Source organism: Musca autumnalis, unplaced genomic scaffold, assembly GCF_047663935.1.
Source record: "Musca autumnalis isolate F117 unplaced genomic scaffold, ASM4766393v1 scaffold_1, whole genome shotgun sequence".
In the NCBI taxonomy this organism is placed as follows: Eukaryota; Metazoa; Arthropoda; class Insecta; order Diptera; family Muscidae; genus Musca; species Musca autumnalis.
This window is the reverse complement of record NW_027411644.1, coordinates 145247143-145264406: the sequence shown is the minus strand read 5'-3', so window position 1 is coordinate 145264406 and position 17264 is coordinate 145247143. Positions and strand designations below refer to the sequence as shown.

At 35.8% G+C, this 17264-nt stretch overlaps 1 protein-coding gene across 5 annotated transcripts; it reads right to left on the bottom strand.

Annotated features, from left to right (window-relative positions):
• Positions 1–232: 232 nt before the first annotated feature.
• On the bottom strand, positions 233–15532 carry LOC141387310 (uncharacterized). 5 transcript variants are annotated; one of them, XR_012408543.1, is made up of 6 exons: positions 15098–15532; positions 10269–15026; positions 5447–10197; positions 1763–5375; positions 1253–1440; positions 233–1175 (listed from the first exon to the last, which is right to left on the bottom strand). XR_012408543.1 is itself a non-coding variant. In XM_073956855.1 (6 exons), the coding sequence occupies exons 4-5, from the start codon at positions 2789–2791 to the stop codon at positions 1303–1305; spliced, it is 1167 nt and encodes a 388-aa protein (XP_073812956.1). In that variant the 5' UTR covers positions 2792–5375; positions 5447–10197; positions 10269–15026; positions 15098–15532; the 3' UTR covers positions 233–1175; positions 1259–1302. The 5 variants fall into 5 exon arrangements, 4 of the variants coding, with proteins under 4 accessions (XP_073812956.1, XP_073812946.1, XP_073812931.1 ...); XM_073956855.1 differs by having other exon boundaries at positions 1259–1440; XM_073956845.1 differs by having other exon boundaries at positions 233–1440.
• Positions 15533–17264: the final 1732 nt, after the last annotated feature.

The window sequence follows — 17264 nt, the reverse complement described above, 5'->3', positions numbered from 1 at the left end:
ATGGTTTGTTCGGGTTGTCAGCCTATAACAAAAAGGGAGCCTTTTAGTGTCAAACCCGACATTATTTTACTTGATGACTTTAATTTGATGCCGGATGAGACACGACAAGTCCTTTATGCAAAAAATTCTTATCAATTCCTTGCGATTAGGGGGGTACCAAATGTTGCCTGTGGGCAACATCAGGCCATTGTGGTTATAAAAATGAACAAGGTTTGTTTCTTAAGTCTTTTTATTAACGTTATATTTTTCATCATTCATGATGTGAAAAAGCTTAATCTGATGATTTTGTTCAATTCTAGAAGAAAATTGATGGAAAATTGGTCTATATTTATCACAAATTAGCCAATTTTGAGTATATGGTAGTGTGCATATAACCTGAAATGCTCTTATTGAGATTGTTCAGAGTAGAAGCGTTTGAAAAATATTTTCTATTTTGTATGCAGACTCTAAACCTGATAATATTGACCTTCTTCCAATACATAAAATTATCATCATCGATATTTGAACAGATATTCGCTTGATATCATACAAATTCCTAACATGTAACATGTACATTCACCAAAAACTGTGTCAACCTCCTCTTGATTCAAGTCCAATCTTCGAATAACAATATAAATAACACATTTTTCACAACCTCGAATGTCCCAGTTACCCTTTGCATTTCATTGAAAACCACTAACCAGCATTTTCGACTTCCACTAATGTAACCAATTTATTATGACCCAACGTTGCCCACAGGCAACTTCCAAATTTCAAAAATTTGTAACTACTAATGGAACTGTAAATTGTATGTGTACTTTTTTATTTTGTTAGATAAACATCTCAGTAAGACTTTTCAAAAAAATTTGGCTGCAATTATTCAATTCGTTTGACATTTAACGGCATTTTATAAAATCCCTAAATATTTCATGTCCAAATTTGTACTCGACTACTTACACTTAAACAAGCCTAACTTCGCCAATCTATTTATTTATTTATAATAATTTCCATGTTTTTTTTTTTTTTGAGTTATGAAGCGATCTCTTCACATCGAAGAGAGAATGCAATGGCGATCCTCAGGATATAAAATGCCAGGTTCAATTCCAAACGTAGATGACAGAAGATTTATAATTATCCAGTATTAGATAGCGCAGGTAATGTTACAAAACTGTTGAATAATACAAATAAAACGACAGCTGTTTAACAGCCAAGAAACAAAACATTAACAACAGTGATTACGTAAAACGTTAATACATATAAGGTAACAACTCACGAACACCTGATTGAGATGCAGCGATTTGTGTATAAATCGTAGTATGGAAGTCAAAAGAGCAAAAACAGGAACAGCTTCTTACGACCGAGCACTTCAGCAACGAAGAAAAACAGCATACAGTAAATAGTACGGATATAGTCCAACGGAAGTGGCACAGCAACCAGAATAAAACCAGGAACGAATTTTGGCTGTGGAATATACAAATAAAAGGCCAAATTGGGGAAGGGGATGGGAGATTAAAATTAGTATTGATTCACAACAAATGTTGGAGCTGAAATTAATATCACAGTAAAGAGTATCACAGATAGGAAAGTGTGTGTTGGATCAAAGGGAGATCTTCGCCTCCTTGATGAACTCAAGGAGGAGTCTGAGGGTTTTTTCGTCATCAGATTGGAGAAGGGAAACAAGTTCATGGTGTAAGGAGAATAAGGTATGATAATGTGTACGAATGGTTGAAAATTTAGAGCAGTTAAAGATCATATGGTGAGCATCTTCTGGAACATTACATACCTCGCACATTGGCGTATCTGCAGATCCAATGCGATGAAGATAAACTTTGTCATATGTGTGGCCAATCATCAGCCTGTTAATGAGCTTTGTTTCCTTGGGTTCAAATCTACTTCGCACAAACCATGGTTTTTTAAAGACGTTATCACAGATTTGGAAAAAGTGACGACCTTTTTCTTGGGACACTTCAATAAATTCATTGTTCCATGAGGACATAACTCTGTCTTTTATTTTTGCCATCGCCTCCTCAGGAGTGAATTTAACAACAACAGGAGCGCCGACTGCAACAGCCTGCTTCGCCAAATAGTCTGCCTCTTCATTAAGTTGGATACCCATATGACAAGGGGTCCAAACAACATGACATGAGTTAATTGTGGAGCTGCATAATATGTCATGAAATTCAGCTACTAACCAATTGTCCGACTCAACTGCGCCCAGAGCCTTACAGGCCGCAAGGCTGTCGGTGAACAGGACACATCTACTGTAGCCATCCTCAGCAGCGATTTCAAGGGCTTTTCGCAGAGCAAAAAGCTCCCCAAACATAGATGAGGATTTTATATTTAATTGGAATAAAAATCGGTGACCTTGCACAACATTGTAGATTCCACAACCAGTCATAAAATCCCCTGGTGATGCATCAGTGGCAAAAATTCCATAGTTGTTATTTTTATAATACTCGATTTCACAGTTATATATGGCATGAACTGCCTCTTTGGAAACATTTTGCTTACTCGCAGGAAGTAAATTGTATCTGATCACGAGATTATCTTGTCTGGAGAAGGGTACAACCTTGATGTTGTTGAAGATATCAGCAAACTCGTGGAAGACCACACTATAGCTGGACTTTACAAGTGGGTTATCTGCTATAATTTCATACAAGTATCTGTTTTGAAACATATTCTTCATTATTTCTCTGGCAGTAAGTATCTTAGCTCTGTATTTTGATGGTAATTCGCCAGCCAAGGCATAAACAGAGTGTGTCGGCGACGATCTGACTACTCCCAGGGATCTCTTCAACATGTTGTTCTGCATCCTTTCAATTTTCTGTTATGTAACTACGTCGGGAGTGTAAAGGGGGAATGAGGCATACCAAGATGTCGCTGGTATACACTTGCCATTGAAGAAATTCGGCCTAGCTCAGTGGCCACTCCTGACTAGCCATAAACAAAATTGATTCATTATTAATCCACACTCACAAACAGGATGCTTTATTTAAAAAATGATATGATGTTGTTGTTGTTGATATGGGTACCCAAGGTGTTTGTTGGGATACCATGCCCTCCCAATGGATTTTCTACAAAATCCCCAACGAGTCTCACCGATGATGATGACTCCCAAAAATTTGGCTTGGCTGACCCTTACCTTTACCTTACCTTATATTGTTCAATTAGAACCTCATGATGATTAATTTCAGAATTCAAAACATGTTTATTTATAACTATTCGTTATAATAAGAACAATCAATAAATGCTTAGAGGTAATTTTATAATTAATCACTATTTGATTATTATCTAACTGATATTAAGTTCCCAAAATCAGTAAAAAAACAATTCAATTTATATTCAGTTCAGAAATGTATACAAAATTCAAGTTTGTTTTTGCATGTCATTCCCATTCGTGCCACTGTGCACCAAAATTATTTAATACTACCCTCAATTTTTTTTTTTTTTTACCTAATGAGCTCAGTGGATAAAATTATGAGGTAAATATCCAGTAAGGATCGATGGACGGAGATCAAAGTAATGGGATTGACATTATATAATTTCCAGGTAAAATTATCAATTAGAACATATGCATATATATACCATAGGCAGTATAAACAAAAAAAATCGGAAATGTCCGCATCAACAAAAAAAAAGTATCATTTACTATTTTGGTTGACCACAGGTCAATTTAACGTCGAAAAGATTCTTAAAATTGGGTATACATATGTCTATATATGCGTATATTTTAACCGAGGTATGCGATTGATATGATTTATAAATAAAGATGATGTTTATGGATCGTAAACATAATATTCTTAAAGATCGAAATTCAATAAAAACATCCAATAAATTTGTACGGTATACGATAATCACAATCTGTCGACCTGCAACGTAGTCTCGACGTATAAAAATTTCTTAAATGCTTTTTATCAGAAGGCGCGGAGTTTTAAACGAAGTTTCCAAAGATAGGAGAAATCTGTTGTAGGTTCTTTTGTTTGCTTAAGAAAAGTCGCACTCGAAATTATTTAACCAAATAACAGAAAAAAACTTCGAAATATCCATCCACAAGAATCACTATTGTAGGAAATAACCGTCAGTAAAATATCGAATACTAGATTTGTTCAACAAAATTCGGATGAAAATTGTACTATATCAAGTATCATGTTCTCAGGGACCTAAATTTTCTGACCGGACTACACTGGGTAATCACGGGTTATTTTCCTACAATAAGCAATGGACAACAAGTGAACAGGCATACGCCGAATATACCCATAAATTTGGAAAAAAGAAACAATCTCGAGCGCAGAACAAAATGAAGATGAAATTTGAAAAGCACGAGAAATGCTAATAGAAAGAAACTACAACAGTTGTTGATTTAGCCGACTATTTCTCTTTCCCAAAAAAAAAAAGAGATAAAAAAAATCATCAAAGAGAGCAAGAATTTGTTTTCTCTCACTAAAGTGAGTTGGATTTATCGTTGATAGAAAGAAACAGAAAGATGTTGTTGTTGTAAATTTCTTATTCGAAAATGGAAATGAGAACAATACAACAACAACGTACACTAAAACGTTTCTGTTAAACCGTTATTGCAAAGCTTTCATGATTATCTTCATCTTCTTTTTGCACGCGGAGACGAACCGTTACAGGTCCAACAACAACATTAATTTCTTATACACATACATACAGGGCTATGGCTATGTATGTGTGCATACAAAGTGCAATGCCAAGAGAATACTTAAAAAGAGAAAGAAATAAATAATTTGCTCTGCTGACGTCGAGGGCTGGATGTAGGAACTGGTTTCCAAAATATAAAGATGACTACTCGGCTTCACCGTCGAGGAAAACAGCAAAAAAAAGACTGGTCCCACACCTCCCGGTCTGTAACTGGTTGGTATGGGTTACCAGGAAGGAGCAGGATGGTTGCACCGACTATATCTGTGTGTTATATTGCGTACTTACAGTTGGAGGGTAGGCATTACCCTTAATTTGGATTAACATCTCCTCTCTAATGCAGATTGAAATTGTGTATAAAATGGCGGCAATCACAATGTTGTTAATGGATGCTTTTGTGTGAAGGTGGTTCTGTGAGTTGTGGCTTCCTTCTATTGTGTCGCAAACGGGAATGCTGGCAAAAAGTTCCAGAAAGTTCTATTTTTCGAGGTGGTTGTGGTGGCTTAATGTAACGTTAGTTACACAACGTGGATAATGGCCGACAAAAAAAATTCTAGGCTGTGGTGGCGGATTTAATTTTCCTTTTTATTGCAAATTGTTTAATTGTTCCATAAAGCGGGCTAAAACGATGGTTGGTTTTCCTCAACTAATTTGTTCGCCGTTGCACTAATTAAGCGAGGTTATCTGCCGGTGGTTGTAGTGCACGAATGCGGCAACACGTGTAATTATGAATTTCACAACTGCAATCAGGAAAAAAAACATGAATTCTTTATAATTGAATTCAACAAATTTTCTTTTCCACTAAACTCACCATTTCTTATAATTTTACCCTTACTTGGGGCTATGAAACAATTTTCCAATTGGAAATTACTTATTCGTTATGCGAATTGAGTGAGGTTGGGATTTACTTCCCAATATTCACGAATTACACTTTGTTAATTTTTTTTTTTCCTTTTCAGGGATGTTACCGCCACCACAATTTTATTCGAATGATTGCAATTTGTCGTTGTCTTTGGTGCCTGACATTTGCAATTAGCAGTGATGCCACATCGACAAAAAAAAACAAAAATTGTGTGAAGAGGAACACACGATGACTGTGTGCTGTATTGCACACAATCACGACGTCGTATACGCAGCGGCTTACGCCGTTGTTATACAAGGTTAACATAACAAACCCGAACACGTTGGCATAGGCCTGCCGAAGCCATACTGATTCGGGAAGTTAACCGAGTTATGTTAAGGGGTGGGGAAGAACCGCGACCCTGAGATTAAGAGAACAGGAAAGTCATAAAAAAAACAAAAGCCGGGCAAATTATTTTGTTGGCACCATGTGCTGTAAGTCTTTCGCGTGATAAACGCCTATTTTTCTACCCTGTAAATCCTCAATTTCGTAAAGTGAGTTCCAACCTGTCAGGTATTTTCGAAATGAATCGAATCAAAAATCAATAAATCTTACAAAGTATCTCGAAACCAGAACAAATGCTCAGAAATTCTGTGAAACAGAATAAATCGAGGCAATAAATTATTTTTCTCTAGGCTGTGGTAGATCAGTATAAATGTTTGTAAGTCCGGGTAAAATTAGTTCGAATAATATTCGAATCAGAAAAAGAAAGGTCTTAGCTGGTGAAGAAAAAAAAATAGGACTTCGATAGGCTCTTCAGTCCTCTTCGCCTACCCCTATTGTTCTATGAGGTAAACTGTTCAAAACGTAGGAGTGATTGTTGCCGGTTAGAATTTCCTCAAAGAGTTTCTCGAGGTCTCTTCAGTGTATCTTTAGTTAAGCATAGAACGGCTTTCTAAAGATACACTGGGAAATCGGCAACCAGACAACAACCAGTCCTACGGAAAATGCTCCAACTCAAGGTTGAGCGCTGCCGTCCGAAGGCTCTCCAGACTATACCGCCCCTACAACCTTAAGGTACTTCAGCTGACCTCGAGTCGAACTGAAGACCAGTCTTCGGAAACAGTTAGTCCAGTCCTGTGTACACCCTGTGTGTACGTGAAAACAAACAAAAATATACTACTACTTAAAGCCTGTATATTTTAAGAGAAAGTCAGTAGTTTGAGCCTATCAAACACCTCCTGCCGTCTTTTAATAGAAATAAAAAAAAACAACAAATGTCTTGAGGGCGACGACCCTATGCCTCACGCAATCGGAAATAGAATGGTAACTACCACGGAAAATGTAAGCAAAGTGAATAGTAATTAACTATCACAAAGTTTTGAGAAAAAAAAACTGACTAAAACTGATGAACCACAGATCCAAACTAACGATCGGAAAGAATTTTCAAAACATCCCATGACGAAACTCTATAATCAAATCTCAAACCAGAAACAGAAAAAAACAAGTTTGCCAAAAGATCTTATCAGTGCAGGTGCCAGTTAAAAATGAAAGCTAATAGGTCTTAAATGTGCCAACAATTAATTAAATGTCAATAATTTTCAGAAGTATTTCAAATAATTGATGATCAGAATTTTCATAAAATTAAAGGTAATTAGTAGAAGGTTAAGGTATCAGCCAAGATAAATAAAAAAAATCAACAACAACAAACAATCATTATCATCTTCCAAAAGCGCAGTCAAAATTTTCCCCAAAAATTTCAATTCTAATAAATCAATATATTAAAGCATCTATAATATCGCAAATCATGCAAATGATCATAAATAATCAACTGCAGATGACAATATATTATAAAGCTTTAAAGAAAGTCGAAGTATGAATTCAATAACGCAGAAGTTTTGTCACAAAATTGCAGCTAGACATAAACTCATGCTTGCAAGACGACTAAAACTCTTTTCCTTTAAGTTGACATTCAAGAAATGATGTTAAAATTTAATTGACCTTAAGTCGCAATTGGTATGTTGTAATATAACAACAACTCAAGACATACTGAAAACCAATCAAACAAAAATTCATACACCTAATGTTCAGGAACAATTCCCATTGAGGGGAGTTGAACCTAAGACATCGGCCTGTACGTTGGGCGCCATTGTTATGTAACTACGTCGGGAGTGTAAAGGGGGAATGAGGCATACCAAGATGTCGCTGGTATACACTTGCCATTGAAGAAATTCGGCCTAGCTCAGTGGCCACTCCTGACTAGCCATAAACAAAATTGATTCATTATTAATCCACACTCACAAACAGGATGCTTTATTTAAAAAATGATATGATGTTGTTGTTGTTGATATGGGTACCCAAGGTGTTTGTTGGGATACCATGCCCTCCCAATGGATTTTCTACAAAATCCCCAACGAGTCTCACCGATGATGATGACTCCCAAAAATTTGGCTTGGCTGACCCTTACCTTTACCTTACCTTATATTGTTCAATTAGAACCTCATGATGATTAATTTCAGAATTCAAAACATGTTTATTTATAACTATTCGTTATAATAAGAACAATCAATAAATGCTTAGAGGTAATTTTATAATTAATCACTATTTGATTATTATCTAACTGATATTAAGTTCCCAAAATCAGTAAAAAAAAAACAATTCAATTTATATTCAGTTCAGAAATGTATACAAAATTCAAGTTTGTTTTTGCATGTCATTCCCATTCGTGCCACTGTGCACCAAAATTATTTAATACTACCCTCAATTTTTTTTTTTACCTAATGAGCTCAGTGGATAAAATTATGAGGTAAATATCCAGTAAGGATCGATGGACGGAGATCAAAGTAATGGGATTGACATTATATAATTTCCAGGTAAAATTATCAATTAGAACATATGCATATATATACCATAGGCAGTATAAACAAAAAAAATCGGAAATGTCCGCATCAACAAAAAAAAGTATCATTTACTATTTTGGTTGACCACAGGTCAATTTAACGTCGAAAAGATTCTTAAAATTGGGTATACATATGTCTATATATGCGTATATTTTAACCGAGGTATGCGATTGATATGATTTATAAATAAAGATGATGTTTATGGATCGTAAACATAATATTCTTAAAGATCGAAATTCAATAAAAACATCCAATAAATTTGTACGGTATACGATAATCACAATCTGTCGACCTGCAACGTAGTCTCGACGTATAAAAATTTCTTAAATGCTTTTTATCAGAAGGCGCGGAGTTTTAAACGAAGTTTCCAAAGATAGGAGAAATCTGTTGTAGGTTCTTTTGTTTGCTTAAGAAAAGTCGCACTCGAAATTATTTAACCAAATAACAGAAAAAAAAACTTCGAAATATCCATCCACAAGAATCACTATTGTAGGAAATAACCGTCAGTAAAATATCGAATACTAGATTTGTTCAACAAAATTCGGATGAAAATTGTACTATATCAAGTATCATGTTCTCAGGGACCTAAATTTTCTGACCGGACTACACTGGGTAATCACGGGTTATTTTCCTACAATAAGCAATGGACAACAAGTGAACAGGCATACGCCGAATATACCCATAAATTTGGAAAAAAGAAACAATCTCGAGCGCAGAACAAAATGAAGATGAAATTTGAAAAGCACGAGAAATGCTAATAGAAAGAAACTACAACAGTTGTTGATTTAGCCGACTATATCTCTTTCCCAAAAAAAAAAAGAGATAAAAAAATCATCAAAGAGAGCAAGAATTTGTTTTCTCTCACTAAAGTGAGTTGGATTTATCGTTGATAGAAAGAAACAGAAAGATGTTGTTGTTGTAAATTTCTTATTCGAAAATGGAAATGAGAACAATACAACAACAACGTACACTAAAACGTTTCTGTTAAACCGTTATTGCAAAGCTTTCATGATTATCTTCATCTTCTTTTTGCACGCGGAGACGAACCGTTACAGGTCCAACAACAACATTAATTTCTTATACACATACATACAGGGCTATGGCTATGTATGTGTGCATACAAAGTGCAATGCCAAGAGAATACTTAAAAAGAGAAAGAAATAAATAATTTGCTCTGCTGACGTCGAGGGCTGGATGTAGGAACTGGTTTCCAAAATATAAAGATGACTACTCGGCTTCACCGTCGAGGAAAACAGCAAAAAAAAAGACTGGTCCCACACCTCCCGGTCTGTAACTGGTTGGTATGGGTTACCAGGAAGGAGCAGGATGGTTGCACCGACTATATCTGTGTGTTATATTGCGTACTTACAGTTGGAGGGTAGGCATTACCCTTAATTTGGATTAACATCTCCTCTCTAATGCAGATTGAAATTGTGTATAAAATGGCGGCAATCACAATGTTGTTAATGGATGCTTTTGTGTGAAGGTGGTTCTGTGAGTTGTGGCTTCCTTCTATTGTGTCGCAAACGGGAATGCTGGCAAAAAGTTCCAGAAAGTTCTATTTTTCGAGGTGGTTGTGGTGGCTTAATGTAACGTTAGTTACACAACGTGGATAATGGCCGACAAAAAAAATTCTAGGCTGTGGTGGCGGATTTAATTTTCCTTTTTATTGCAAATTGTTTAATTGTTCCATAAAGCGGGCTAAAACGATGGTTGGTTTTCCTCAACTAATTTGTTCGCCGTTGCACTAATTAAGCGAGGTTATCTGCCGGTGGTTGTAGTGCACGAATGCGGCAACACGTGTAATTATGAATTTCACAACTGCAATCAGGAAAAAAAACATGAATTCTTTATAATTGAATTCAACAAATTTTCTTTTCCACTAAACTCACCATTTCTTATAATTTTACCCTTACTTGGGGCTATGAAACAATTTTCCAATTGGAAATTACTTATTCGTTATGCGAATTGAGTGAGGTTGGGATTTACTTCCCAATATTCACGAATTACACTTTGTTAATTTTTTTTTTCCTTTTCAGGGATGTTACCGCCACCACAATTTTATTCGAATGATTGCAATTTGTCGTTGTCTTTGGTGCCTGACATTTGCAATTAGCAGTGATGCCACATCGACAAAAAAAAACAAAAATTGTGTGAAGAGGAACACACGATGACTGTGTGCTGTATTGCACACAATCACGACGTCGTATACGCAGCGGCTTACGCCGTTGTTATACAAGGTTAACATAACAAACCCGAACACGTTGGCATAGGCCTGCCGAAGCCATACTGATTCGGGAAGTTAACCGAGTTATGTTAAGGGGTGGGGAAGAACCGCGACCCTGAGATTAAGAGAACAGGAAAGTCATAAAAAAAACAAAAGCCGGGCAAATTATTTTGTTGGCACCATGTGCTGTAAGTCTTTCGCGTGATAAACGCCTATTTTTCTACCCTGTAAATCCTCAATTTCGTAAAGTGAGTTCCAACCTGTCAGGTATTTTCGAAATGAATCGAATCAAAAATCAATAAATCTTACAAAGTATCTCGAAACCAGAACAAATGCTCAGAAATTCTGTGAAACAGAATAAATCGAGGCAATAAATTATTTTTCTCTAGGCTGTGGTAGATCAGTATAAATGTTTGTAAGTCCGGGTAAAATTAGTTCGAATAATATTCGAATCAGAAAAAGAAAGGTCTTAGCTGGTGAAGAAAAAAAAATAGGACTTCGATAGGCTCTTCAGTCCTCTTCGCCTACCCCTATTGTTCTATGAGGTAAACTGTTCAAAACGTAGGAGTGATTGTTGCCGGTTAGAATTTCCTCAAAGAGTTTCTCGAGGTCTCTTCAGTGTATCTTTAGTTAAGCATAGAACGGCTTTCTAAAGATACACTGGGAAATCGGCAACCAGACAACAACCAGTCCTACGGAAAATGCTCCAACTCAAGGTTGAGCGCTGCCGTCCGAAGGCTCTCCAGACTATACCGCCCCTACAACCTTAAGGTACTTCAGCTGACCTCGAGTCGAACTGAAGACCAGTCTTCGGAAACAGTTAGTCCAGTCCTGTGTACACCCTGTGTGTACGTGAAAACAAACAAAAATATACTACTACTTAAAGCCTGTATATTTTAAGAGAAAGAACTAACAGTCAGTAGTTTGAGCCTATCAAACACCTCCTGCCGTCTTTTAATAGAAATAAAAAAAAACAACAAATGTCTTGAGGGCGACGACCCTATGCCTCACGCAATCGGAAATAGAATGGTAACTACCACGGAAAATGTAAGCAAAGTGAATAGTAATTAACTATCACAAAGTTTTGAGAAAAAAAAACTGACTAAAACTGATGAACCACAGATCCAAACTAACGATCGGAAAGAATTTTCAAAACATCCCATGACGAAACTCTATAATCAAATCTCAAACCAGAAACAGAAAAAAAACAAGTTTGCCAAAAGATCTTATCAGTGCAGGTGCCAGTTAAAAATGAAAGCTAATAGGTCTTAAATGTGCCAACAATTAATTAAATGTCAATAATTTTCAGAAGTATTTCAAATAATTGATGATCAGAATTTTCATAAAATTAAAGGTAATTAGTAGAAGGTTAAGGTATCAGCCAAGATAAATAAAAAAAATCAACAACAACAAACAATCATTATCATCTTCCAAAAGCGCAGTCAAAATTTTCCCCAAAAATTTCAATTCTAATAAATCAATATATTAAAGCATCTATAATATCGCAAATCATGCAAATGATCATAAATAATCAACTGCAGATGACAATATATTATAAAGCTTTAAAGAAAGTCGAAGTATGAATTCAATAACGCAGAAGTTTTGTCACAAAATTGCAGCTTGACATAAACTCATGCTTGCAAGACGACTAAAACTCTTTTCCTTTAAGTTGACATTCAAGAAATGATGTTAAAATTTAATTGACCTTAAGTCGCAATTGGTATGTTGTAATATAACAACAACTCAAGACATACTGAAAACCAATCAAACAAAAATTCATACACCTAATGTTCAGGAACAATTCCCATTGAGGGGAGTTGAACCTAAGACATCGGCCTGTACGTTGGGCGCCATTGTTATGTAACTACGTCGGGAGTGTAAAGGGGGAATGAGGCATACCAAGATGTCGCTGGTATACACTTGCCATTGAAGAAATTCGGCCTAGCTCAGTGGCCACTCCTGACTAGCCATAAACAAAATTGATTCATTATTAATCCACACTCACAAACAGGATGCTTTATTTAAAAAATGATATGATGTTGTTGTTGTTGATATGGGTACCCAAGGTGTTTGTTGGGATACCATGCCCTCCCAATGGATTTTCTACAAAATCCCCAACGAGTCTCACCGATGATGATGACTCCCAAAAATTTGGCTTGGCTGACCCTTACCTTTACCTTACCTTATATTGTTCAATTAGAACCTCATGATGATTAATTTCAGAATTCAAAACATGTTTATTTATAACTATTCGTTATAATAAGAACAATCAATAAATGCTTAGAGGTAATTTTATAATTAATCACTATTTGATTATTATCTAACTGATATTAAGTTCCCAAAATCAGTAAAAAAAAACAATTCAATTTATATTCAGTTCAGAAATGTATACAAAATTCAAGTTTGTTTTTGCATGTCATTCCCATTCGTGCCACTGTGCACCAAAATTATTTAATACTACCCTCAATTTTTTTTTTTTACCTAATGAGCTCAGTGGATAAAATTATGAGGTAAATATCCAGTAAGGATCGATGGACGGAGATCAAAGTAATGGGATTGACATTATATAATTTCCAGGTAAAATTATCAATTAGAACATATGCATATATATACCATAGGCAGTATAAACAAAAAAAATCGGAAATGTCCGCATCAACAAAAAAAAGTATCATTTACTATTTTGGTTGACCACAGGTCAATTTAACGTCGAAAAGATTCTTAAAATTGGGTATACATATGTCTATATATGCGTATATTTTAACCGAGGTATGCGATTGATATGATTTATAAATAAAGATGATGTTTATGGATCGTAAACATAATATTCTTAAAGATCGAAATTCAATAAAAACATCCAATAAATTTGTACGGTATACGATAATCACAATCTGTCGACCTGCAACGTAGTCTCGACGTATAAAAATTTCTTAAATGCTTTTTATCAGAAGGCGCGGAGTTTTAAACGAAGTTTCCAAAGATAGGAGAAATCTGTTGTAGGTTCTTTTGTTTGCTTAAGAAAAGTCGCACTCGAAATTATTTAACCAAATAACAGAAAAAAAAACTTCGAAATATCCATCCACAAGAATCACTATTGTAGGAAATAACCGTCAGTAAAATATCGAATACTAGATTTGTTCAACAAAATTCGGATGAAAATTGTACTATATCAAGTATCATGTTCTCAGGGACCTAAATTTTCTGACCGGACTACACTGGGTAATCACGGGTTATTTTCCTACAATAAGCAATGGACAACAAGTGAACAGGCATACGCCGAATATACCCATAAATTTGGAAAAAAGAAACAATCTCGAGCGCAGAACAAAATGAAGATGAAATTTGAAAAGCACGAGAAATGCTAATAGAAAGAAACTACAACAGTTGTTGATTTAGCCGACTATTTCTCTTTCCCAAAAAAAAAGAGATAAAAAAATCATCAAAGAGAGCAAGAATTTGTTTTCTCTCACTAAAGTGAGTTGGATTTATCGTTGATAGAAAGAAACAGAAAGATGTTGTTGTTGTAAATTTCTTATTCGTAAATGGAAATGAGAACAATACAACAACAACGTACACTAAAACGTTTCTGTTAAACCGTTATTGCAAAGCTTTCATGATTATCTTCATCTTCTTTTTGCACGCGGAGACGAACCGTTACAGGTCCAACAACAACATTAATTTCTTATACACATACATACAGGGCTATGGCTATGTATGTGTGCATACAAAGTGCAATGCCAAGAGAATACTTAAAAAGAGAAAGAAATAAATAATTTGCTCTGCTGACGTCGAGGGCTGGATGTAGGAACTGGTTTCCAAAATATAAAGATGACTACTCGGCTTCACCGTCGAGGAAAACAGCAAAAAAAAAGACTGGTCCCACACCTCCCGGTCTGTAACTGGTTGGTATGGGTTACCAGGAAGGAGCAGGATGGTTGCACCGACTATATCTGTGTGTTATATTGCGTACTTACAGTTGGAGGGTAGGCATTACCCTTAATTTGGATTAACATCTCCTCTCTAATGCAGATTGAAATTGTGTATAAAATGGCGGCAATCACAATGTTGTTAATGGATGCTTTTGTGTGAAGGTGGTTCTGTGAGTTGTGGCTTCCTTCTATTGTGTCGCAAACGGGAATGCTGGCAAAAAGTTCCAGAAAGTTCTATTTTTCGAGGTGGTTGTGGTGGCTTAATGTAACGTTAGTTACACAACGTGGATAATGGCCGACAAAAAAAATTCTAGGCTGTGGTGGCGGATTTAATTTTCCTTTTTATTGCAAATTGTTTAATTGTTCCATAAAGCGGGCTAAAACGATGGTTGGTTTTCCTCAACTAATTTGTTCGCCGTTGCACTAATTAAGCGAGGTTATCTGCCGGTGGTTGTAGTGCACGAATGCGGCAACACGTGTAATTATGAATTTCACAACTGCAATCAGGAAAAAAAACATGAATTCTTTATAATTGAATTCAACAAATTTTCTTTTCCACTAAACTCACCATTTCTTATAATTTTACCCTTACTTGGGGCTATGAAACAATTTTCCAATTGGAAATTACTTATTCGTTATGCGAATTGAGTGAGGTTGGGATTTACTTCCCAATATTCACGAATTACACTTTGTTAATTTTTTTTTCCTTTTCAGGGATGTTACCGCCACCACAATTTTATTCGAATGATTGCAATTTGTCGTTGTCTTTGGTGCCTGACATTTGCAATTAGCAGTGATGCCACATCGACAAAAAAAAACAAAAATTGTGTGAAGAGGAACACACGATGACTGTGTGCTGTATTGCACACAATCACGACGTCGTATACGCAGCGGCTTACGCCGTTGTTATACAAGGTTAACATAACAAACCCGAACACGTTGGCATAGGCCTGCCGAAGCCATACTGATTCGGGAAGTTAACCGAGTTATGTTAAGGGGTGGGGAAGAACCGCGACCCTGAGATTAAGAGAACAGGAAAGTCATAAAAAAACAAAAGCCGGGCAAATTATTTTGTTGGCACCATGTGCTGTAAGTCTTTCGCGTGATAAACGCCTATTTTTCTACCCTGTAAATCCTCAATTTCGTAAAGTGAGTTCCAACCTGTCAGGTATTTTCGAAATGAATCGAATCAAAAATCAATAAATCTTACAAAGTATCTCGAAACCAGAACAAATGCTCAGAAATTCTGTGAAACAGAATAAATCGAGGCAATAAATTATTTTTCTCTAGGCTGTGGTAGATCAGTATAAATGTTTGTAAGTCCGGGTAAAATTAGTTCGAATAATATTCGAATCAGAAAAAGAAAGGTCTTAGCTGGTGAAGAAAAAAAAATAGGACTTCGATAGGCTCTTCAGTCCTCTTCGCCTACCCCTATTGTTCTATGAGGTAAACTGTTCAAAACGTAGGAGTGATTGTTGCCGGTTAGAATTTCCTCAAAGAGTTTCTCGAGGTCTCTTCAGTGTATCTTTAGTTAAGCATAGAACGGCTTTCTAAAGATACACTGGGAAATCGGCAACCAGACAACAACCAGTCCTACGGAAAATGCTCCAACTCAAGGTTGAGCGCTGCCGTCCGAAGGCTCTCCAGACTATACCGCCCCTACAACCTTAAGGTACTTCAGCTGACCTCGAGTCGAACTGAAGACCAGTCTTCGGAAACAGTTAGTCCAGTCCTGTGTACACCCTGTGTGTACGTGAAAACAAACAAAAATATACTACTACTTAAAGCCTGTATATTTTAAGAGAAAGTCAGTAGTTTGAGCCTATCAAACACCTCCTGCCGTCTTTTAATAGAAATAAAAAAAAACAACAAATGTCTTGAGGGCGACGACCCTATGCCTCACGCAATCGGAAATAGAATGGTAACTACCACGGAAAATGTAAGCAAAGTGAATAGTAATTAACTATCACAAAGTTTTGAGAAAAAAAAACTGACTAAAACTGATGAACCACAGATCCAAACTAACGATCGGAAAGAATTTTCAAAACATCCCATGACGAAACTCTATAATCAAATCTCAAACCAGAAACAGAAAAAAAACAAGTTTGCCAAAAGATCTTATCAGTGCAGGTGCCAGTTAAAAATGAAAGCTAATAGGTCTTAAATGTGCCAACAATTAATTAAATGTCAATAATTTTCAGAAGTATTTCAAATAATTGATGATCAGAATTTTCATAAAATTAAAGGTAATTAGTAGAAGGTTAAGGTATCAGCCAAGATAAATAAAAAAAATCAACAACAACAAACAATCATTATCATCTTCCAAAAGCGCAGTCAAAATTTTCCCCAAAAATTTCAATTCTAATAAATCAATATATTAAAGCATCTATAATATCGCAAATCATGCAAATGATCATAAATAATCAACTGCAGATGACAATATATTATAAAGCTTTAAAGAAAGTCGAAGTATGAATTCAATAACGCAGAAGTTTTGTCACAAAATTGCAGCTTGACATAAACTCATGCTTGCAAGACGACTAAAACTCTTTTCCTTTAAGTTGACATTCAAGAAATGATGTTAAAATTTAATTGACCTTAAGTCGCAATTGGTATGTTGTAATATAACAACAACTCAAGACATACTGAAAACCAATCAAACAAAAATTCATACACCTAATGTTCAGGAACAATTCCCATTGAGGGGAGTTGAACCTAAGACATCGGCCTGTACG

Coding starts and splice junctions, on each gene's coding strand:
- LOC141387310 (XM_073956821.1), bottom strand. CDS start 2,791: ATGCAGAACAACATGTTGAAGAGATCCCTGGGAGTAGTCAGATCGTCG.